Source organism: Scyliorhinus canicula, chromosome 20 (assembly GCF_902713615.1).
Source record: "Scyliorhinus canicula chromosome 20, sScyCan1.1, whole genome shotgun sequence".
Lineage (NCBI taxonomy): Eukaryota > Metazoa > Chordata > Chondrichthyes > Carcharhiniformes > Scyliorhinidae > Scyliorhinus > Scyliorhinus canicula.
The window spans coordinates 18,707,415-18,732,583 of NC_052165.1; the positions used below are offsets into that span (position 1 = coordinate 18,707,415).

Sequence of the window (25,169 nt, forward strand, 5' to 3'; positions counted from 1 at the left end):
TGGGAATGCTGTGTGCTGGGTATGGCCCCCTGGGAATGCTGTGTGCTGGGTATGGCCCCCTGGGAATGCTGTGTGCTGGGTATGCCCCCCTGTGAAGTGCACCGCTCTGCTGATTTCCCCCCCCCCCCCCCCCCCCCCCCCCCCCCCACCTTCTCCTATGGAGCTGAAAATCTGTGAGGAACTGACAGGCTGCTGCTGCCGAAGTTCATGATACTCAAGCTGCTTTTGCCGCTCTCGCTAGTCATTCTGCTTCTGCAGCTGCTGCTACTGCTGATGGTCCTCATCGTGACCCCCAACTCAGGCCCAGAATAATGCAACACATGCGGCATCTACGCTGATCTGAAAGATTAGCGATCCAAAGTGCTGATCAGATCCTTAAAACTCCAAAGTGTGGAAAGTAACCTGTCATCACAAATACTGTGAACAGATCCTTTCACACAAACAAATGCAAACAGCTGAGTACTGAGCACTTATCGACATGTTTCCCTGTTGCGGCTGCCACAAAATGTGAAAACGAAAGCAAAACCCAGAGCCACAACCCAGCTCCACCCACGCGATGACATCACTGAAGCCATGTGACAAAACATTTCTTAAAGGGACACTCCCATGACAGTGGTTAGCACTGTTGCCTCACAGCGCCAGTGACCCGGGTTCAATTCCGGTCTTGGGTGGCTGTCTGTGTGGAGTTTGCGCGTTCTCCTCGTGTCTGCGTGGGTTTCCTCCGGGTGCTCCGGTTTCCTCTCACAGTCCAAAGATGTGCAGGTTAGGTGGATTGGCCATGTTAAAATTGACCCGTAGGTTAGATGGGGTTATGCGGATACTGCGGGGAGTGGGCTGAAGTTAGGGAACTCTTTCAGAGGGTTGATGCAGACTTGATGGCCGGATGGCTTCCTTCTGCACTGTATGATTTCTATGATTCTATGTAATAGGTGCAGTACAGAACAAGAGTACAATAAAAATGTGGCATAGGTGTTTTTCACTTTCTAATGGAAATTGGGGCTCCATTTTTAACAAGTGTTTTATTAACAGTGTCCTAATAAAGTGGTTAATTTACAACACAGAAACAAGTTTACATCAACACTGTCCACCTTTTTAGTTCCAGGAGAAGTATTTGATTTAAAAGCAACAGAAGTGGAAGCTAAATCTGCCAAATTAGAATGGGAAAATCCTCGTCAAGCGAATGGAATTATCATCCAGTATCAAATCACAGTCTTTCTAAAGGAGTCGCAAATGTCTGTACGAAATATAATCCTGACAGAAAACCACCAGGTATGCTGCCTCATTTTATTCAACTTGGGCAGTTATAAACTTTTATAACATTCCAATTAATTGCCACTTTTGTATCAGTCAAGTTTCACACCAAGAGTAGAATTCTTTTCCAATGTGATTGATATTCAATCATATTTCATATCATCTTCATTTGCAGAGAGGATGCTAAATATGGATTAGTTGTTACATGGAAGAATTGGCCAAAGAGACAAAGAGCAGGATTGCCACTGGGCCTGATTATAAATAATGACCAGAAGATAGCAAACTAGAGCAGAGTCAGAGGATACCTCGGTAATAGTGACAGATAACTGCAATTTAAGTTTAGACTTGTGCTGGCAACAAATTGCTTGGAATAGAAATGTTCAGTTGTAGAAAGAAGATTATGCAGGATAAGCTAGGGAAATTTGACTTGATAGGACGGTTAGACAGGGAAAGCCTGGTGGAAAAGTGGTCATATTTGGAAATACTGTACACCCACGCCCACGGGTTTCCCGACGGTGTGAGGTGGCCACAATGGGAAACTCCACTGGCTGGGAACGGAGAATCCCACTGCAGCCAGGGATGTGCCATGCCAGAAAACACGGCAACGGACCAGAGAACCCCACCCTCCATCTCTAAAGGCTGATTGCACAAACATTTGGTGACACGAGAACAAATAACAACATTAAGCTGCTCTATAATCTTTATTATATACACAAGTAGGCTTAAATTAATACTGCAATGAAGTTGCTGCGAAAATCCCCTAGTCGCCACGCTCTGCCACCTGTTCGGGTACACTGAGGGAGATTTCAGAATGTCCGATTCACCGAACAACATGTCTTTCGGGACTTTTGGGGGGACCTGAACCTGGGTCCCTTCCGCTGTGAAGCAACGGTGCCATTACATCCCGAATCCATTCCCATCTTTCCTGGTTCTCTGAATATTTCCAACCAAGTTCTATCTCTGCTCTGAAACAGCCCGAACCAAATCATAAATTGCATCCGTTATGACTGTGTATTGTTTCTCCTTGACACGTCTGCAGCCTTTCCAGCAGCTCTCCCAACAGCTCTGCTCTGTTATAAAAAAGAGAAAATGGTAGAAAGGTCAAGCAGCCTCTGTGGAGGGAAAAAGAGAGTTTACCCCGGGGTGTGTTTCTCAGCGGCAGGAGGTTGTTGGGAGGAGGCGTTGGCGGGACCTTCTGGCCCCACCGCTGTCAGTGGGAATTCCATCAAATCCATCTTGCGCTGCCGGAAAACCTGTGGCTGGGGTGCGCTGTCGGTGGGACGAGAAGATGCCGCTGGTGTGAACAGCCAGGAGATCTCGCCACAGTCTCGGGTCAATTACTTTTCACTCGAGCTGGGTGAAATTGGAAATGAAATAGGTTTTAAGGAAATAAAACTGGGAGGGTGGAATAAAAGAATGGAAGGAAATGTTGTGATTGGGTGGAAGAAAGGAGAGATTAAACGAGAAAATGTGTAGTGGTAAATTGGTTTGCAAATGGGAGAGGTAAAGAAACAAAAGATGTATCTGGAGGAGGTTTGACTGACACAATAATGAACAGCTGATGTCCAAAAGCAAGAGCTAAAGAAACTCAACCAGCAAAGAGTATAGAAGCACGATAGAGGCAGAGGTTAAAGTCTTAAGTTGTTGAACTCAGTATTGAGTGCCGTAGGCTGTAGAGTTGAAAGAAGTGCTATTCTTCGAACTTGCAATGAGCTTCATTTGAACGCTGCAGGAGTCTGAGCTCAGAGAGGTCAGAGTGAGCCCTGTGTTGACTCTCCTTTGACCCTGTATATTCCCCTTTGCGAAGATTGGTTACTTCCATCTCCATAATAATGTCCACTCTTGTCTTTGCTGTTCTGATCAATGGGCAGGATTGACTGGCTGCGTCCCGCCAGAATCGGGACGTGGCTGGTCGATCCCGGGAGAGGCCTCTTCTGGAATCTCCGACGGTAGTTGCGCCTCGTGAGATCTAACGAGATGTCACAAGATGTTGCTATCTGGGAAGCGCACAATGGACAGGAGACAGACTTGCAGAATTAAGTGAGTTTAAAAGCTCACTTAACCATGGGTGGCACGGCAGCACAGCAGTTAGCACTGCTGCTTCACCGCGCCAGAGACCCAGGTTCAATTCCTGGCTTGGGCCACTGTCTGTGTGGAGTCTGCACGTTCTCCTGTGTGGATTTCTTCCGGGCTCTCCGGTTTTCTCCCCCAAGTCCCAAAAGAAGTGCTTGTTAGGTGAATTGGACATGCTGAATTCTCACTTAGTGTACCCAAACAGGCGCCAGAGTGTGGTGACTAGGCAATTTTCACAGAAACTTCATTGCAGTGTTAATGTAAGCCTATTTGTGACAATAATAAAGATCATTATGATCGTTATTATTATAATCCTGCCAACCCCAGACGGAACCGGCTCCCGGGATGTATTGTCTCGCTGAGGAGACCGAAGCCGGGCGCCATTCAGCCCCCATCCCCACAACGGGCACCAGGCAGAACAGCACTTGGGGGAGTCTCCCAGGCGATCAGAGGCCCCCAGGTGGCTGGTATCTGGGCAGGGTGACACTCTGGCACTGTTGATGCCACCTGGGCACCTTGGCACTGCCAGCCTGGTACCTTGGCAGTACCACCCAAGCACACTGAGACAGTTTTTGTCCATTAGAGGTGCTCTATAACTACTGGTTGTTGCTGATGTTGATGGGGGGTGGGGGGGGGGGGGGTAATGTGTTGACATCCTTCCTTTCATGAAAGATGATGGACACAAATAAAACAATCTAATGGTGTTTTCCTTTACTGATGGCGATAAAGGGCAATCCTTGAGAAGCAGGTTCTGCCACATGGACCACACATGTGGTTGCTGGGTAACATTGTGTGTTGTTCTTTCCGGTGGGTGTGCCTCTTGTCAAGCTGCTCTAGCCATTGGTCATCATAGCAGCACATTAGCCCACAGGAGGTGTCACCATTTCCCCCTTTCACCAGCTAGCGACACCCAGGAGCAATAGATGATGTTCAAGGCTTTCCTATCCTGCCTGAAAGCATCCTTGAAGCACAGCCTCGAGCACTATATTAGCTCCAGCAGCCTGGGTATGTGAATCTCTTCCATCCTGTGGACGTTCTTGACCCACCATTGCCAACTCTGTTTGATTAGTGCCAGCACTTGGGAACTTTGCCGTTGAAAGCTCTGCCATACTCATGATTTTGTCCTGCCAGATATTCATAATGCATTGCATTATAAACTATTATAATACATTTTATATGCCATCAGCTTAATCCTAGGTTTCTGCTTTTCATGAGGTAACCAACAGTGGTAGCTACCTTCCCTATGCGTGTATCGAGCTCAGCATAAAGGGATAGCTCATTTTTCACCCTTGATCGAGGTAGCATAATTTGCGGTGTTATAGAATGTGATCAGGGGTAGAGAAACAAGACCTTGTTCTATGACGATGGAAGAACGAGTGACATGCATGGGAGAGTTAGATAGCCTACAGGTCTTCAAAGCTAAGTTGCCATCTGGATGACTAGTGCAACATTTCACCTGAGGAAGGAGCAGTGCTCCGAAAGCTAGTGTTTGAAACAAATGTTGGACTTTAACCTGGTGTTGTAAGACTTCTTCCTAGTGCAACATTGGCAGCATAAAGGAATTATCTGATCAGGATGTGATGTATTTTTGCCTTCACTTGAGACTGAGGAGCTTTGGTGGACAGTCACTCTTCCCAAAATCTTGTATAGTTCTGCTCTGCTGACAGTGTTGAATGCCTTAGTGAGGTGCGTGAAAGTAAGATCAAGGAATATACCCTATTCTCTGCACTTCTCTTGTAGTTGCCATATGGAGAGCTTGCTGTGTATTTATCATATGTCCTATGTTTTTTCATGCACGGAACGATCTGCCTGGCCACTTAGAGTGGATCATGTCCACAGCATATCTACTGGCACGCAAACCACACTGTGCTTCAAGATGCACCCGATCTCCCTGGGTGGGGTCTTTTAAATATGACGCTAGCAAAAGTCTTCCCCGTGACACTAAACTGTAGGTGTTGCAGTGTCCACTGGCACCAGTGTTATTCCACAGTGTATTGAGTTTGGCACCTTCTATGGAATAGAGCCTACCAGCTGAGAAAGAGAACCGTCAATGAGCGGCAATAAATGGGATTTTCCATGCTTATTCGATTCAGCCAGGATTCTGTCTTTTCGGGGTGTCCTTCTGTTTGCTTGGCAGTCTGTGGCTTTCTCGAGTTCAAGTGCTGAGATTTCTTCATCTAACTCAACCATGACAGGAAGCTGTGGGAGAATGTCAAGCGCGGGGAGGGAGATGTCCGACTCGCCGGAGCACAGCTCACAGTAGTGCTCAGCCCAGCAGGACATCTGTTCACTCCTGTCAGTAAGTACTTCACCATCTGCTGACTTCAGCTGAGCAATTTCAGTGATGGGAGGGGCAAGGGCCCTCTTGATCTCTTTGTGCATCACCGGCAGTTTGGATTTCTTGACATAAGTTGATTCAATGTTTATTTGCACAGTATTTCCCCATCTTTTACATGGCTGCCTTGGCCACTTTCAGGTGATGCAGTGTTTAAACTGTTAGGATTACATTGTGAATGATGCAATTTTATGTTGATTTTTGCAACAGTGACAGGCATCTCAGCATGAGGTTTTAAACCATAGCAACAGAATTTAAGGCTAAACAGTGTAAATTAATGAGACAAGGGAAGCAAAATAAACAATGACAATAGAATCTAAGGGCTCGATCTTCCCAAAAGGGAACAAAGTTTCCTAGCGAGCGCATTGAGCCGCGTGTTTCCCGACACTCGCAGTGCCGGGAAACATGTGGCCATTCAACGCTACCCCTGATGTCGAAGGGGCCTAAACGAGAAATTTGCGGCCAGACCTGTGTTTTGCAAGAGGGAGCTCTGCTCACTGGAACTGCTCATTGTAGTGAGAGATCATGACGCCATTTTTAAACTCACACCCCCCAACACCCACAGTGGGAAACCCCAGCCTGATCACGCACATGCAAAAAATGCCAGTTTGGCACCATGGCAGTGCCACCTGGGCACTTTGGCAGTGCAGCACCCAGGTGGTGGTGCCATGGTGCCAGGCTGGCATTGCCAGGATACCCAGATGGTACCAAAAATGCCAGGGCACCACCCTGCCCAAAGGACATGCAGCTGGGGGCCTCTGATCCCCTTGGGAAGCCCCACGAGCGCTGTTCCATGTGGTTCCCATTTGTGGGGACCAGTACCAAACGGCGCTCGCCTGAGGTCCCCGAGGCAAAGGGACTGAATCCGAAAGCCTCAGGTTCCTCGGGAATCTGCACATTAGAGTAAGGCTTACTGCCTCACTCTAATATGCAGATTTACCAAAACGTGATCCTGCCCATTGTGGGCGGGATTCTCCAAGCAACGTCTCGCGAGATTGCGTTGATCTCGCGAGGCGTTGCGAACTGGGTGGATCCCGGAAGCGGAATCTCCCGGCTTTCACCGGCCACATTGTGCTGCAGTGAGATGCTTTTCCGGCACAGCATGGCCGGAAGATCGAGCCCTAAAACAAAAGTCAAATAAAAGCACTATTGCAGGTACAATTCAACAATCAAAATAGTCATATATTTAATAAATTGGGGGAAGGTGAAGGAGCTAAACTTAACATTGAAATTAGTATTCCGATTACGAGACTGAACCAGCAATGGAATGCAGTATTTAACTTGATTCTTTTGAAATTATTGAAATGGATATTGATAGGATTATTTTCTTTTGTTCCAGGAAATGAAAAACCCCACTGAATCAGTAAATCCTGGTACGTTAGCTACAGAAACCACTACGGTGACTTCAGAAACTGATGCAATATTTACAGACGTGGATGAAGGTTCTGCTGAGCTATTTTCCGAATCCTCACCTGTCGAGCCTGCAATGACTTCAACGTTTTCATCAGTTGAAGTGCAGATGACTGTTAGCTCAGAACTGCCTGAGATATCGACGATTCACGAAAACAGCCTGGCTCCATCTGTCCCTGATCAACTAACATCACTTGCAATACAGTATTCTGAAACACCACTGCCTAGTACTGCATACTCAGTAGCTGCCACTGGCTTCACTGAATCATTTACTAACCAAACAGCCCCTAGTTCCTTGGGGTCCTTTGCATCTCACACTACGCTCAGCATGACTCTCAAGCCGAGATCGGTGTTGTCTAAGAGATCAGTTACTGCAGTTGTCAAGGCAGGTGGGATTTCCCGGGCTCGAGGATCTTCACCCATCCCTCCTTTATGGAGGCTCCTAGTTAATGGCCTTCAAAATACCACTGAAGGTAAGTAGGTCACAACTGCAGTTATGTAGTGGTAACAGCTGGTGATGACCCAGTGACATGGTGATGTAATTAGTATATACACTTGCTCTTTAGAGTCACAAAGCATTTTCTAAAGAATGCAAGTTGTGACAGCAAAAGCAACATTTCCTCTTTAGAAAATAAATTAAAGCTCTAGCATATTTATAGAATACAAATATTTTTTGGAATGATTCTCATTGCTTGTAACAAGCCTATATTCGTACCATTATTTTTCTATTTAAAGCCAGTTGGTCCTGTTCAACAAATATGAAGGGATATTAAAAACTTTTTAAACTATGCTAGTACTTGTGAATAATATTTATTGACCTTGGCACCTTGCTGCTGCTTTTCTGCTTTCTCTTTAGTAGTTTATTTTGTTTGCTACTAACATATCTAGGAACTTTACTAATTGTGAGAATTGTCAGAGGAAGTTTTCCTTTTTCTATCTTATCCAGAGAACGAAGGCAGTCTGCAGGTCATTGACCCTACATCAGAACAGCTGTCATATGTTGTAAAAGAACTTGTACCTTATACTGACTACATTGTCAGAGTGTCAGCATTCACTATTGTTGGAGAAGGACCACCAACCAATGTTTCCTTTAAGACTCGACAATATGGTACGTTACTGAAGGAACCATGATGTTTGTTTTAGAAATTAAGGTGATGTCTCAGATTCTTCAAAGTTAACTAAACATTTTGCTTTGGTATTTTTAGTGCCAAGTTCAGTGCAGAATGTAACCTATAAAAATATCACTTCTACTTCTCTACTGATATTATGGGACCCACCTGCTTTCCCTAATGGCGTGATAACTCATTACACTGTCTATGGTGTGGAGAAAGGCACAAATGAGGCATTTCAAGAAGTTGTAACAAGCAACAGTATTACTCTAACAGGTATTTTTGTAATGTAACTATAAAGCTAAGCACCTTGCTACTTTTTGGAACTAATTAAATCTGTTTGTGAAGTATTGATAAAGGAAGAATGTGAAAATAATTATTGAAGGCGAAACACCTGGTTGAAAAGCACCTCCCGTGGGACTGCACTTAAGAGATCTATGGCCCAATATTTTGAAAGCTTGGATTTAGAGCTTGCATCAAAGGAAGGAAGGGGATCTGATTTGGGCTGGGGGTCACCCTCCAGTAAAAATCAGATGCATGGAGGGTGGGTTGTGTCCAGATTTCAAACCTGGATGAAAGTGGGGATTTTGGTCTGGGAGCAACACAAATGTCAGTGTGATCATCATTGTACCACATGTTTCATGGGAGGGGCATTGAGCATAACGCTGGCCTCTGGGAGGTACAGTTTCAAACATTGTGCATGCTCATTGACCTTTTACACACAGTCATTCATTGTGCCCAAAGCGTTGGACACTTTTTTTTGCTGGGGAAGTGACAGCCAAAGAAAATGAAACAAATGTTGGAGTATCCGGCCGAAGATGTTCTGTTAGGGTGTATCTCTGTGGGGTCAGCAACATTGGATGCCATTCATCCATCATTTTAACTTTCATAGAATGTCCACACTTCCCAGATGATTTTCACTAATGAATATGAGTTGGTTCCTCATAGTCAGAAATTGCCTGATTATTTGTTTCGACGAAGCCTGTGCAATTGATATGAAAATCCACAGTGCCTTTGTGTGTTGTATGCTGAAACCTGTGTGTCCAGTTCAGTTAATTCCTCCTTTACACAGAAGAAAGTATTGAACATATTGTCCCTTCAATAGAAGTTGTCATTTCTCTGACACATGAGTGGATTGTAGCTTGTCCCCTGGGATGACATAATAGGGTGTAATGATATGGAGCTTCATCCTGTGGTAAGCTTTATTTCTGCGGGAATGCCCATCCCTGATCCAGATCATTGGGGAGAAGATAGAAGAGCTATGTGGCATGAGTTCATTAAGCCCCTATTTAAATAAAGTTAGGTTTTGCTTCCATGTAGTTATTTCAGTGTTTCATAAATTTGTGACTGTCCGCGAATACCCTGCAGCTGACAGCACAGGGACCTGAAAAATAAGGGTCTGTAGTCTTATTTAATATTTTGAGAAAGGAGATTATACTGCTTGCTGTTTCCTAACACTAAAAAAATGTTATTTGTGCAGCAGATTTCTGTGCGCGGATGCAGGTGTGAAAGCATTCTCCTGCATTGAGTGTACGACTCAAGTCAGTATAACTCTGGACTTACCTGCTGTACATAACATTGTACAGCTACTAGTCTCAGACCAGTGGTGGAACTGTAGGTTTGAGGACCACATGAGAATGGTTTTAATCAATGCGCTTCAGCTTTACACTCAGGTCATTACAATCAATTTAATTGCTTTTGCACAGATCCGGAAACATCTGTTTTTCTTTACATTTGTAGGTTTGAAGAAATATACAGATTATAAAATGAGGGTAACAGCAGCTACCTCAGTAGGTGAAAGCTCAGTCTCTGAAAAGGATGATATTTTTGTGCGAACTCTTGAAGACGGTAAGAAATATTTTGTACAGAACCAAATCGCGGGTTCTGATCATTCCCATTATCGTATTAATTACTCAGTTCTGTCCTTACCACAAATTTGTCTAAACCGTTCTTTATCATCACTTTCATTTCCTCACCCGTATGGCCATTGCTCACCTATGAGCCAGGAGAATGGGAGATGAAAGGCCATTCATATTATAAACCCGCACAGTCAAACTTGACGTTTCTGATGTGATGTCTGTTTTTGCATATTAACAGCAGGGATTGATCAGACACTGATCAAATTTGAGAACATTTCCTTGCATTAATATTTTAAGACAATTGGTGCCCAGAGGGAAATTCCCATGGTACTGGTGCCAGAAGCAACCGGTTCTGAATTGGGAAATGGTGTTAGCAACTGGTGTTTCAGTAGAGCCCATGAGTAGAAACTGACATTCATGGTTCCAGTGGGCCACTTGACAGCGCCTGTAATACTGGTGAGATAGTTGCTCTGTGCTGGTTATATTTCCAGTTTATTTGGCACGCTATTGCATTTATTTTCATTCTAATGCAATTATTTGTCCCATTCATTGCTGCTGCACACTTGAGTATTAACTCAAATGTCAATAATGCCCCTCATAATTCCAATGCACATTCTTGAAGATGGAAATACTCAGTTAGAACAAGTTATTCCATAGATTTGCAGTTGAACAAAAAAATAAAAATAATATTTCTTGTCACAAGTAGGCTTACATTAACACTGGAATGAAGTTACTGTGATAAGCCCCTAGTCGCCACATTCCGGCACCTGTTCGGGTACACAGAGGGAGAATTCAGAATGTCCAATTCACCTAACAGCATGTCTTTTGAGACTTGTGGGAGGAAACCGGAGTACCCGGAGGAAACCCACGCAGACACGGGGAGAATGTGCAGACTCCGCACAGACAGCGACCCAAGCCAGGAATCAAAACTGGGACCCTGAAGCTGTGAAGCAACAGTGCTACCAACTATGTTACCGTATTGCCCTTAAAGGAAGTGAGAAATATGGAAGCAGGTCCTCACAGTGATAAAGTGCATGAGATTTTGGCTCAAGATAATACACTGCACCCCACACATAGCCCACAATATCCACCCTTACTAGAGATCAATTCTGAAGAAGCTGTGGCCAGAGACTGTTCTTCTGCATATTTCAGGTCACACCCTTTATTCATACTTTCTGAATAACAGTGTACAAGGCCACACAAATCCAAAGCATTCAGACTAAAATGTATGTATAAAGATATGAAATTTCTATTGAGAAAATGCAAAATTAATATTCAACATTAATCACAGGGAAAAGAAACACAATGAAGGTTCAACAATAACTTTAATAACAACAATAATAATTGAAAATTCCAGAAGGGAACGCATGCACATATTATACAGGCTTATTTTGGTTTTGCCTTTCAGTTTAAATCCCTAATTTTCTCTGATATATAGCTGTTGAATTTTGTTTTTTGAGACCTCTTCCTCACTCTGGCCCTTATTCTGCAAATGATGAATGAAACCTGCTGAAAATGGGAAAGAAGAGAGAAAACATAAGCATTGGCTTATTTGAACCATTAAAGTTGCAGGTCAGCTGTATCCCAGCGAGGCAAAGACAGAAGCATATGTGACATCAGTGAATACAATCTCAGGGTACAGAGCTTGTGAACATAATTACCTTTGACAACACACCTTCCTGGGTGAAACTACGGGCTCGGCTATTGGCTGTGTGCCACTGGTGATGAAATGTGGGCAAACACGGCCATCTATGGAGCTGCCTCTGAGCACGTCAGAGCCCCACACAGCTGCCGTCAGTGGCTTCACAAATAGCGAATTGGTCCTCTGGCCTATAAACTGGAGCTTCACACCACCCTGCAATTGAACCTGTAGGGGGAAAAAACACACGAGTGATCTATAGGCAGACTATTATACAGACTGTACAGCGATGTGGATGATATCACCCCTGTGATATCCATCATTTTTAAGAATACTTTGTGTGTGAACTATCTGGAAAAGCGAGAAAAATATACCTTCCCATCTATTGGAGGAGTCAGCGCCTCCGCACATGTGCTTGCCTCCCCGATTATACAAAGGGATGTGGGTGGCATGGCTTCATTCAGTGCAGTTCTGGGTGGGGTGGTAGCTTGAGGCAGCATGGGCTGCTACATTCCCACAGGTGATTGATGGGGTCCTTGGGCTGCTTTGGGATTCTGGTCCTTCTGCTCCTTGAGTCCTTCGCAGAAAGCTGCAAGAAATACATCAACATGGCTCAAGAAACACTTCCCTTGATCAACTACTTCACCCTTGTGGTTTGGAGGTCTACTCTGGATATCAATGGCTTAGTGCAGGGATTTTCAAAGTGCAGCTCGAAGGTGTGTGACGGGAGGGTCACGGAGCGATCAGTCACGTTGTTCTCGCACTGGTCCCGATTGCGGGAGAAGCCCAATAGCTGCTACCGGCTTTTAAATTGAGACTGGTCGCCGCTGCCATCTTTCAAATAAAAATAAATGAGGTTGTGCACAGTCTGCCGGCCAGAAGCGGCAGCAGAGAGCACGTCGCGTGCCCTGCATGTATACTTGACATCAAGCACCCTCCATATACATGCTTTTGGCACCAAATCACGGAGCAGAGCTGCTTCCATTTTCCAGCTGCTGGCAAGAGGACTGTGAAGATAGATTACTTTCTTAAAAGTAAGAGACGGCCAGAGACTCAAATAGGCAGTGTACCTATTGGACAGGGTCTCACAACTGAATCTGCTGGCGAGAGCCGTTCAGGAGAGTTAAGGGTAGGACAGAGCGGTGCTAGTGTTAGCTCTGTACAGAGCTCCAGGGCCTCTGGTTAACAGCCTACAAATAAGAAACTTAACTCTGGAACAAAGCTGTATAAAGATGATTTCTTGAGGTATGCTTTTGTCAATTAGAACATAGAACATAGAACAGTACTGCACAGAACAGGCCCTTTGGCCCTCGATGTTGTGCCGAGCCATGATCACCCTACTCAAACCCACGTATCCACCATATACCCATAACCCAACAACCCCCCCCTTAACCTTACTTTTTAGGACACTACGGGCAATTTAGCATGGCCAATCCACCTAACCCGCACATCTTTGGACTGTGGGAGGAAACCGGAGCACCCGGAGGAAACCCACGCACACACGGGGAGGACGTGCAGACTCCGCACAGACAGTGACCCAGCCGGGGATCGAACCTGGGACCCTGGAGCTGTGAAGCATTTATGCTAACCACCATGCTACCGTGCTGCCCAATTATGCCACTGCAAATAAGGATGCAAAGACTATGTGTGTTATATGCAGGGAATTACTGGCAAATGAGAGGAAAAGTTTAAGATTTTGAAAGAGAAGTGGTGGGTGAAAAATTATTTTTGTGGTTGAGACCCCAGAGTCAATTATTAATTTACAGCTGACTCCAAATTAAGAGACTACGCTGCTGTGGCTAACTTATGACATCACATTAAAAACATGCCAAAAGCATATGAGGCTGTCAGCATTCCGGAGTAGCATCTCCCAGGAATATCCAGTGCTGAGTAAAAATGCATTTTGTTGCTGCTGCCCTTCACAACGACCTTCATGTTCGAGTTTGGAGTTTCTGTTTTAATAAAGATGAAGGTGGCACCAAGGAACTGGTTGTAGTCCGCATCTAATATGTGCATTGCCCTATCCTCCTTTGAACCTGATTCAAGTGAGATCTTGAGGATAAAGCAGTACGGTAGCACAGTGGTTAGCACTGTGGCTTCACAGCGCCAGGGTCCCAAGTTCGATTCCCCGCTGGGTCATTGTCTGTGCGGAGTCTGCACGTTCTTCCCGTGTCTGCGTGTGTTTCTACCAGGTGCTCTGGTTTCCTCCCACAGTCCAAAGACCTGCAGGTTAGGTGGTTTGGCCATGATAAATTGCCCTTAATGTCCAAAAAGGTTAGGAGGGGTTATTGGGTTACGGGGATAGGGTGGAAGTGAGAGCTTAAGTGGGTCGGTGCAGACCCGATGGGCCAAATGGCCTCCTTCTGCACTGCATGTTCTGTGTTCTAAGTAGGCTCTTCTTTCACATTAAAATGAAGCGAACATGGCATAGATCACAAAGGTCTGCCGGTTGGCAAAATTTTTTCCCGGGAAGAAAAGTTTTAAAAACACTTGCTGAATGCACATTTTACTTGCGTTACACACCGCACCTTTATTAACCTAAATTCCTGAGCTTATAAATTGATAACAATGTTAAATATTGACACAAGTATGTGCTGATGTAAACTCACAATTTGGTTGCTTGATTTCTTGAGAGACAGACAAGATCGGGTGGTTGAACTGTCCTATTCTGTAACCCACTTTGATAGTTGATCAGTCTATCCTCTCTTCTGATTGCAATCCTGAGCCTCCTGCAAATCCGGTTCCTGTACCCTTCTGTCGGGCCGGCATACTACATTTTCAGTGATATCGTTTTCGCATTGGCACCGTCCTATCAGGGTCCAGTTATGCCCCAGCATTACAGCTGCCCACATCCTGACTGCAACATTAAAACCATGTTTGACCGGTCCTCTGTTCTAGTGTGTGTGTGGTTTGAATCATTTATGCCTACTTTCTGGGCATGTTCTCTCTTTCTCTCTTCTGGTTATTGTCTGTACGCAACTTAACCCTCTTCCCATCAGCTCTCGGTCCACCTAACAAACATTTTTTTTTACACAAAAAATACATTGTTCAATCTCTATTACTAAGTTTGGTATGACTTCTGCAAAAAAAACCCAGTACATGAACTATTTCAACAAAGTTGATCGATCAAAGAACAAGCTATAAAAAGATTGATGTCAAAATGTCAACATCTGCAAGAGCAAATGCAGCAAGTCCCATTCTGATAATTTCATTGTGATCTTGTTCTATCTCTATATTGCAAGTCAGTGGTTAATTTACAGATGTTGTCTTCATTTACTGACAACAAAACCACACTGGCTGGGATTTCCCCCGCCTCCCCCCTACTTCTCTCCCCCCCGCCCCCTCCCGTGGTGGGTTTTCCAGCAGCAGAGATGGGCTGACATCAGCTGGTGGATGCCCTGGTGGCGTGGCTGGCGAGCAACACATATGGCTATTAACTTTAGTGGGACTTGACAATCCCACTGGCAGCCAGTAGCCAGTGTTTATTGCCCATCCCCAAGTTCCTTCAAGAAGAAGCTGGTGAGACACCTTCTTGAACCACTGCCGTCCTTGTGGTGTATGTACATCCCGAGTGCTATTAGTGGGTGTAGGATTTTGGCCCAACGACAGTGAAGGGTTGTGATATATTTACAAGACAAAGATGGCATGTGACTTGGAGGGGAACTTGCAGTTAGTGGTGTCTCCATGGCTCTGTTGGGTGTTTTTTCTTTATGCTAGAAATTGTGCTTATGTAAAGGAGCTTGGCGAGTTGCTGCAGTGCACCTTGTAAATGATACTCACTGCTGCCACTGTGCGCCGGTGGTGGATGTTTAAGATGGTAAATAGGGTGCTGATCAAGTGGACAGCTTTGTTCTGTAGGGTGTCGAGCTTCTTGAGTGCTGTTGGAGCTGCACCCATCCAGCCATAAGAAGAATATTTTGTTACACTCCTGACTTATATTTTGTAGATGGTGGACAGCCTTCGTAGACTCAGGTGGTGAGTTACTTGCCACACAATCCCTTGCCTCAAACTGTCTCTTAATCAGAGTGCAAGTATCCATTATTTAAAGTGTATTTTAACAGTGCATTTTTGTGCATTAAACTTTCTAAATTCTAATGCCATGAACAAGTGCAGAAAGTATTCAAAAGGCCTGTGGAATTTTGGCCTTTATATCTAGAGGATTGAAGTGAGTATAGGGATGCAGAAGTTATGCTGCAGCTTTACAAAACTCTGGTTAGACCCGACCTGGAGTACTTGTGAGCAGATCTTAGGAAGGATATTTTGACCTTGGAGGGAGTGTAAAGTAGGTTTACAACAATAATACCTAGACTCCAGGGGTTAAGCTATAAGGAGAGATTATATAAATTAGGCATGTTTTCTCTAGAATTTAAAAGTTTAAGGGATGATCTGATTGAAGCCTTCAAAAAACTAACAGGAAAAGAGAGGGTAGATAAAGTTAAACTATTTCCACTGCTTGGAAATTCTAGAACTAGGGGTCATAGTCTAAAAATTAGGGTCAGACCATTCAAGAGGAATGTTAGGAGGCACCTCTAACACAAAGGATTTTGAGGTTTGGACCTCTCTTCCGCAAAAGGCAATTAATCCTAGATCAGTTGTTAATTTAAAATCTGAGATCGATTTTTTTTGTTAAGCTAAGGAATTAAGGGGATATGGGCCAAAGGCAGCTATATGGAGTTCGGCCACAGATCAGGTATGATCTCAGTGAATGGTGGAGCAGGCTCAAGGGGCTGAATGGCCTGCTCCTCTTCCTACATTCCTTTTTAACAATATGCTGTTCCCAGTAAGAGACCTGGAGTACTGTGTGCAGTTTTGGTATTGTTATCTGAGGAAGGAGTGCAGCGAAGGTTTACCAGGATGATTCCTGGGATGGCGCGACTGTCACATGAGGAGAGACTAAGTCGGTTAGGATTATATTCACTGGAGTTTAGAAGAGTGAGTGGGGATCTCATAGAAACTTAGAAAATTCTAACGGGGGAGGTGCTGGGACCGGGGGTGGGGGGGGGGGGGGAGGGGGGGGGGGGGGGTTAGAATGTATAAGTTATTGACGATTCTTTTTCATTGGTGTTTTGTAATCAAAATGTTGGGAGCTGTTTGAGGGTGGGTTGGATAAGGGGACTGTAGGCTGGGAGATTGCCATTGTATTTGTTGTTAGTGTTGATTATCTGTTGTTGTAAATTTTGAAGTAAATGTGAAAAAGGAGGAGAATAAAAATATTTTTTAAAAAATCCGAACAGTCTTAGACAGGGTAGATTTAGAAAGAATGTTCCCGATGATGGGGAGTCCAGAACTAGGGGTCATAGTTTGAGGATAAGGGGCAAACCTTTTAGGGCTGAACTGAGGAGAAATTTCTTCACCGAGAGAGTAGTGAATCTGTTGGAATTCACTACCACAGAAAGTGGTTGAGGCCAAAACATTGTGTGATTTCAAGAAGGAATTAGATAGAGCTCTTGGGGCTAAAGGGATCAATAGATATGGGGGGAAGGCTGGATCAGGGTATTGAACTTGAATATCAGCCATGGTCATAATGAATGATGGAGCAGGCTTGAAGGGCCGAATGGCCTCCTCCTGCTCCTATTTTCTATATATGTCTGGTGTTGGAATTAAAATGTCTCATTGTTCTATGAAATATTTTTCTGAAGCTCAAATTAAGATACATTTGGGCAGAATAGATCGAGCGATAGATTTCAACGAATCTGCACTATACTGGAGCTGGGATAAGTTGACATTGATACTGCAATTCAAAAGCGGGAACATTTTGCTCGGAAAGTCACCTTTCCGTTTGATAAGCACAAAAATAAAAATGTCCAAGGTAAAGAAAAATGAATGAAAAGGAAAATAATTTACTTTTGGAGACTTTCCTCCTCATACCTGTCATTTGCCATTGCTCTTGACTTGAGAGGTGAAATTTGAAAGATTGAGCCATACATGATCAAGAGAAGTTTACAACCAGAATTGGGATTTTATGCGCAGCTACTTAAAATTTAGCATTTCTTCCAGGCACCGTGCTTGGATTTTTTTCTTTTGTATTTACATTAGTTTGGGAGTACACCAATTCAATTTAAACCTTTATTATTCAGTATTACAAATATTTCCAAAATAATCAGAGTAAACAAATGTATGTTCTTTGCCGTACCTTTCAGAACCGGAAACACCTCCTGAAAGCCTAACCTTCAGAAATGTGACTGAAACATCTGCGTACTTGAGCTGGTCACCTCCAGAGAAACCTAATGGAATTATTCTCTACTACGAAATCACTTACACCAATTACACTGATTCCTTCAACGTGAACAGTTCACAAACACACATTTATCTAGAAAACCTACAGAAATTTTCTCCTTATAACATCTCTGTTAAAGCCTATACCAAGTACGGGAATGGGCATCAGACCTCTCCAACTGTGCCTTTGATGACAAAGCAAGGTGGTAAGTACTGTCCTGTGACACTTAAGAATTTAGATTTACGCCGTACAAATGAAATGGAAGGGCACTGCTGTAACAGAGAAAATGGAAAAGCAGAGCTCTTGCTCAATACATCATGCATCTTTTCTGCAGCTGGGTTACAATTCTGATCTAATAAAAAGCCATCTGCAGTGGAAGTTGATACGTCCTTTTAACCATTTGCTCAACCAGGAGAGCTGTTTTCACCCGAATACTATTCATTTTAATGGGACCGGTCTATCCACTTGTAGTGAGGGCAAAGGGTTAACAATAAACTGGCCACATATTCTCCTGAAAATCCATCCAGTTTAAATGTTCCAACTTTTTTTCTCGTTTTTCTTTTACAGCTCCTACTAGTCCGCCCTTTTAATGTGACCTATAAGTGCATTAGTTCCACTAAAGTAGCAGTTTCATGGAACCCACCATCAAATACCAATGGCATTACATTATTCTATGTTGTAAACTTTTGGAATGTCTCCCACTCTGTTCAAACCATAAGACATTCATGTGTCTCTCTAATCTTCTCAAATTTTCCCAGCACTGGATTATTATTGTTGCTAACACAGTATTTAAAAATGGAAATTAAACCAATTACATTCTGAGTATGACTTTAGAACTATGTGAGTTAAATAGCAAGGTTGTGACAGAAATTAATATCCAGCTTTCTATACACTTTAGAAGGGACGCTTAAAGTTACATATGAACAGAATTGATAGTTAAATATGTTGTGCTCTTGGGCTTAAAGTTTCAACTTTGAAGAAACTGTGTGAGGTGCAAGGATTCTTACTGGAAATGAGATAAATGGTATGGTATGGTCATTAGTGTGCAGGCAGTGAACGGCTGCCAGTAGTATGCAGAGCAGGCAGATCATGACATCAATGATTTGACACCAGTCCTACCGTTTTGAAACTCAACGCACCAGCAACTGCCTTCTCTCAACATCACACAGCTGAATACACATTCAGCAGCAAGAAAGACCTGCTGCCCCCACCCTGCACTATTTAAACACATCATCAACTGCTTCAGGTTAGTTGCTGGTCGATTTCCTCTGGCTGTAGCTTCGATTCCACAAATGGCACTGTCTGTAGATTTTCAATTTACTAAAGTCTACATGGGTTGGTGTGTCAGTGGTGGAAGACTTCAAGCACAGACATGTTGCTCCCAGACATGGAATGCACTATCAGGTATTCCCCTTGGAATAAAGTATCACTTGGAGAATCAATAGAGGTTTTGCAGAACAGGCCAAGCTGCTGGAAGAGGGATGAAGAGCAGGGAGAGCTCATGGCTTTCAAGGACCAATTCTCCAACTTGGGCATCAACGAGAAACAATAGGTTAGATTTTACCAGCCCCCTTGGAATGGCAGCAAGGCGGGTGAGCCTTAAATTAAATAATAAATAATAGTAATCTTTTTATTGTCACAGTCGGCTTACGTTAACAACACAATGAAGTTACTGTGAAAAGCCCCTCGTCGCCACATTCTGGTGCCTGTTCGGGTACACAGGGAGAATTCAGAATTCTCAGTCGGTACAGGAATTGAACCTGCGCTGCTGGCCTTGTTCTGCATTACAAACCAGCTGTCTAGCCACTGAGCTAAAGGAAATGTGGGGAGGAGATTACTTATCACCTTCCCACCACCATGGAATTTTCACCCCAAATGGTTCTTTCACCCAGAGTTCAATCACACCACTTAAGTGGCCGTTAATGGCCTCTTTCCAGCACCATTGGAATATTATCAGCGGCGAGTGCCACATGGGGAGACTGCCTTGCAAAGCCTGGCAGCCTCACTGCGAGCCCGGTCGAGGGCCCCCCAGATCGGCTGCTGTGTGACCCCCAGGTAGCAACAACCCTCCCTACTACCCCTTGATGGGACCTACCTGATTGGCCCCGATGACCCTTGACTCAAGAGCGAGAGCGGCATCCACCTTTGCATCCTCTGAGCTAATGGCGCTGCTGAGACTGTACAGTGGCAGCCCTTTGACTGGCAGCAGCTCTTGGAGGCAGAATTGCCCCGATCTTCGGGGCCCCACCACCCTCCCAGTGTGTGCAACCAATGTGTGCCCTGGTGACACACAGAATGTGATGCAACTGATCATTGGCATCCTTCCATTTCCTGGACTGCTCTTGAACAGTCATTCGGCGCTTGGCAGAGCAGGTGTCAAGGGTTGTGATGGTCTGCTACCTGCTGCATAGCCTCATCATCAGGAGGGGACAGGACTTTCTACCAGTTACACAGCAAGCAGCTTATGATCAGAGAAGGAAGAGGAGGAGCTGGAGGGAAGAAGGAATTAAATAAGATGACCCTATTCTGGCAGCGGTGAATGTGAAGAACATACCCAAGCGTGGTACCAATAGCTGTAACTCCGACTACTCATTTACCAAAGTGACCATACTTTCCTCTGACATTGACAATCGTATCATCCACTTTGTTACAAGGCAAAAATAAAAGCCACCAGACAATAAACAAAACCAAACTTTAAAATGAAATAATTCCTCATAGAAGAATCAACTATTCACCCGTGTACATTTCTGAGTCCATGTTCCATTTGCCTGCCTTAGTGTTCCTACATAATTCTACCCCAGTGGCTGCAGAACGACTGGTGGAAGGCTGCTGACTTTCAGTGGCGGTGGTTGCAGATGGCATTGACGGATGATCTTGAGCAACTCTGGGCCCAGAAGGCACGGCTGTAGATTGCACCATCTCAGCATGTGAGCAGCAGCAGTCTGGTCTGACTGGCTGATGGACAACAGCAAGGGCACAAGTGAACCGTCAAGGTTGGGAGGACGAATATTGTCATTCTACAGGAGGACAACAGGCCTGTGCTCCACGGAGCCAGACCATTCCCCCAGACCGATGCCTCAGCAATCCTGCAAATCATTTGGAGTGCAGATTGCTGGGGTGCGATGACAACCTGCCGGTTCGTTTATATACACTGTAATTGACAGTCATAAACCAGCAGCATCGTGAGCTTCCATTGCAGCAAGCTGACCAGCATGGCTTCAGTATTTCAGCACTCTGGCAGCTGGTGGAAACTGCTTGTGCTGCAATGGAAACTAAGATGTTCACCAGCAAATAATAATACATCATGGTTGAGTCAACAAGTGTGCTTATGGAATTGACCACCAATTGCTCGCTGGAAAGGATGAACTCCAAGCTTTGGGCCAAGTTGTTGCTGGACTGCTTCATGCTTCTTGACATTGACCGCAGGCCTTCTGGCGCCCTTCCCAATGCCCACAATTAGTTTGTTGTACATTTCCATCAGTGTTATCTTATAGGCCTTCCCATTGAAGTGCTCAACTGAGTCCTCTGGAGCAGAATACGGGGACACCATTGCTCTACCCTGGGCAGACCTGCGGTATCCTTGTCTCCTGCTCTGTGGACCACCCATGCAGATCCTACCACAATGCTGTCCTCTAAATTATTCCCAGTGTCAGTAGCTGAGCTGGTGACTCCGAGTGTGTAATCGAGTGACGGTGCATCTCCTTCGTCACTGCCTTCTTGGAATTATTCACTGCCTGGGAGTTTTTGGTTGTCCAAAAAGTGAGAGACACAAGGGGAAGGTTGCGTTGTGGGGAAGTGGGGAGGAGGAAGAACCAGCCTGAGCCCCAATATCTACTGTGGCCAGTACTCTCAGACACAGGCAGATATAATAGCCACCCCAGCACAATCAGAAAATGTATGTCCTACTGTCTACTTTGTCATTTATTTGTATTTATGGATCAGTACCCATCAGCTATAGTGAAACACTGTTTGAAATTTGTTTCTATTTTGATTATTCATCTATTTTACAGTTCCGGATAGTGCACCACAAAATATCACATATATATTTCTCTCTCCTGTGGATGTTGAAATATCCTTTCTTCCACCACCAACTCCTAATGGAATTATCCAGTTCTATACGTTGTACCTTATAGCCCAAAATGGTGTTGAAGAGCTCTCTATAAACAGTACAAATTTAACCATCACTATTTCAGGTACGTTAAAGTAAATACATTGAAAATTGTTATTTTTCTTTTTATTACATATTTTTGTGTTAAGATATACAAGTACTTGGTTTATTTTTATGTTTCCTCGGAATTATACATCACTTCAACTCATCATACAGGCCCAGTTGTAATAAGCACCAATTAGGGTGAAGCTGTGACTTTAAAGGGGAAAAGTGGGCTTTTAAAGGGACATCCATAGAACCAAAGAATTCCTACAGTGCAGAAGGAGGCCATTCAGCCCATCATGTCTGCACTAAACGTCTGAAAGAGCACCCTACCTAGGTCCATTGCCCTATCCCCGTAACAACCTGCACAAATTAAAGCAGAGAACCATGTCACACCACAGTAAGGATCTATGAATGTTCCCCAAATAGCTAGCAAAACATACAACCATTTCAAATATCAGTGTTTGATATTTTGATATCTTAGATATATTCATGAAACTCTCTACATTTGTTCTTTCTAGTGAAATCATAAATGTGCTTTGTCAGAGCTTGCTTGTGTTTTTGTTAAAATAATGAACAAAATAAATAATCATAAATATATTTACCTATATATCTATGGCTCCATAGAAATTAGGGGAATTATTTTCCCCTCTCTCGTCCAAATAGCCAAATAGTAAAGTTTAATACAGTTGTTCTCTGACTTTCTGCAACTGGTAACACTCAGATCTTAACCCTCTGTTTGAACATGATAGCATTGTTTTATTGTAAACTACAATAAGATTTATGACATGATAGATATATATGCAATATTTATTCTTACTATGTATGTACAGAGATTAAGCCATGTACAGAGATCAAGAATGGACAGAGAATAAAAATATTTTCTATATTAACCGTTCTCAGGTTTAAAATCAAATGAAAAATACTCCTTAAAAATATCTGCAAGTACTAGCAGGGGTGAAGGAATTGAAAGCCAACCACTAGATATCTTAAGTGCAGAAGGCGGTAAGCAAACTGAATATCTGTCAAATTTTACTGTTCAGCTATAACAACAAAGTATATGGAAACTGCATTAAAAGGATAGTCTTATTATTTTGAAACGTATTCTACGGGATTCTCCGTCGGTGGGATCCTCTGCTTCGCTGGCAGTGCTCCCACACCTGCGAGTTTCCCGACGGTGTGGGATGGCCACAATGGGAATCATCATTGGCCGGCTGCAGGGACGGAGGATCCTGCTGCTGGCGGGCTGTGCCCGCCTGAAAACAATCCCAGTGGGACCGAGAATCGCACCCATAATTTTTTTCACAGAAGTATTTATTTGTTTAACATAACAGAACAATACTTTTAAACCATATTATCCTTTGCATTATGCTTAAATTCATGAGCATAATTCATAAGGACAGTCAGCATGGTTTTGTTCAGGGTAGGTCATGTCTGACCAACTTGATTGAATTCTCAGAAGCGGTGGGCAGGTCTCTAGGTGAGGGAAATGCATTTGACCTGATCTACTTGGACTTCAGCTAAGGTAAGGTCCCATTCTGATAGCCAAGGTGAGAGCCCATGGGATCCAAGGAAATTTGGCAAATTGAATCCAAAATTGCCTCGCAAGATCTAACGTGATCTCGAGAGACATCGCGATGTGAATACCGCCCATTGTGGGCGGGATAACGTTTCAGTATATCTGTATATTAGAGCGTTTCGGCGCTCGTCACGGCCTCCTAGGGGATTGGAGGTCCCCAAGTTCTTGCACTCTGAGCAGGTGGTAATCTAGCAACTGAGGACCCCTTTAGAGGTGAGTTGGGGTTGGACGGGGTTTGGGGTCGGGTCGAGGGGGTCGAAAGATTGGGACGCCAATTAAAAATGGCATCCCGATCTCATCCTCCACTGAGGAGTTCCAACGAGCGGAGCTCCTCAGTACAGGAAACGGGACTAAGTGCGGCCTCGGACACATGTCACCACTGAGATCCCCAATCTACCCAAATGGCCATTCAATAGCCATTTCTCAGCGCTCCTGGACTCTGTTCAAGATACAGTTTGCTTTAAATATTTGATACAGCAAGAGTACACCTTCCAGAGTAATAAGCACTTGCATTACTTCCCATATATATGTAGGGCCACATGCAATTTCACAGTATTTTCAATTCAGTTTTGGAGAATCTCTCACTTCCCATCCAATTCTTTTGGTTCTTGAGGCACATTCACCAGCAGCCCTATTCCATCTTTTTAAATGCAAATTTAGAGTACCAAATTCATTTTTTCCAATTAAGGGGTAATTTAACGTGGCCAATCCACCTTCCGAATGAAAAATTAAATGAAAATGCACATCTTTGGGTTGTGGGGGCGAAACCCACACAAACACGGAGAGAATGTGTGAACTCCACACGGACAGTGACCCAGAGCTGGGATCGAACCTGGGACCTGGGTGCCGTGAGGCAGCAATGCTAACCACTGCGCCACCATGCTGCCCTGCCCTATTCCATCTTAAGTTCTTGGACATACTTGCCCCCAACAAGGTGGGTCAGGATAGTTCTGATTTCACTAAATCCCCAGAGACACTCTTACCTGACCTCTTTAAATAGTCTGGTAGACTCTGGCACCACCTCAAAGCAGCAATCAGCATAGGTATTGTCCAGTCCACAATTCGTTGCTCTCTCTGTCTTCAGTTCTCCAACATCACAGCAGCACATTCTTAGTCCTATTCTCAGAGCCTGCTTCAATACCAGCATCAAAGACTGCCAAAGAGAAAACCATTTAAACATTTACATCTGGAGAGAGCCTTGCTTATTTTCCCTTTGGGCAGAGCCATAAGCTAGAATTTTACAGTTGTTCACGCCAGCAGGATCTTCGATTCCATCTGATGGCGCAGCCTCACCACCTGTTACCCGGCGGCAAGGGTGAATTCAACAGGAAAGCCCGTTGACAACAGCAAGACCAGAGTAAGCTGGCCAATGGCGGCATTCCACAGCTGCGAAACATGCACCAGGTTGCGTGGAAAATCACACCCATAGTCTTCTCAACTTCCCAACAGAATAAAAACAGGCTAAAATCCAGCTCCACAGCAATTAGCTTCCTATTTGCCCTTTGCTTTTTGGCTGTTCATCCCATGGAATTCCCCAGGTCACATGG

At 44.3% G+C, this 25,169-nt stretch overlaps 1 protein-coding gene across 1 annotated transcript in view; it reads left to right on the forward strand.

Moving 5' to 3' along the window:
• ptprq (protein tyrosine phosphatase receptor type Q) overlaps nucleotides 1-25,169 on the forward strand; it is a 247,980-nt gene that overhangs the window by 120,542 nt on the left and 102,269 nt on the right. Inside the window, exons 26-33 of the mRNA XM_038781370.1 lie at nucleotides 1,097-1,269; nucleotides 6,999-7,542; nucleotides 8,016-8,177; nucleotides 8,275-8,454; nucleotides 9,919-10,026; nucleotides 17,817-18,098; nucleotides 21,904-22,086; nucleotides 22,947-23,048. Coding sequence (XP_038637298.1) covers nucleotides 1,097-1,269; nucleotides 6,999-7,542; nucleotides 8,016-8,177; nucleotides 8,275-8,454; nucleotides 9,919-10,026; nucleotides 17,817-18,098; nucleotides 21,904-22,086; nucleotides 22,947-23,048 — 1,734 coding nt within the window. The remainder of the gene's footprint in view (nucleotides 1-1,096; nucleotides 1,270-6,998; nucleotides 7,543-8,015; nucleotides 8,178-8,274; nucleotides 8,455-9,918; nucleotides 10,027-17,816; nucleotides 18,099-21,903; nucleotides 22,087-22,946; nucleotides 23,049-25,169) is intronic.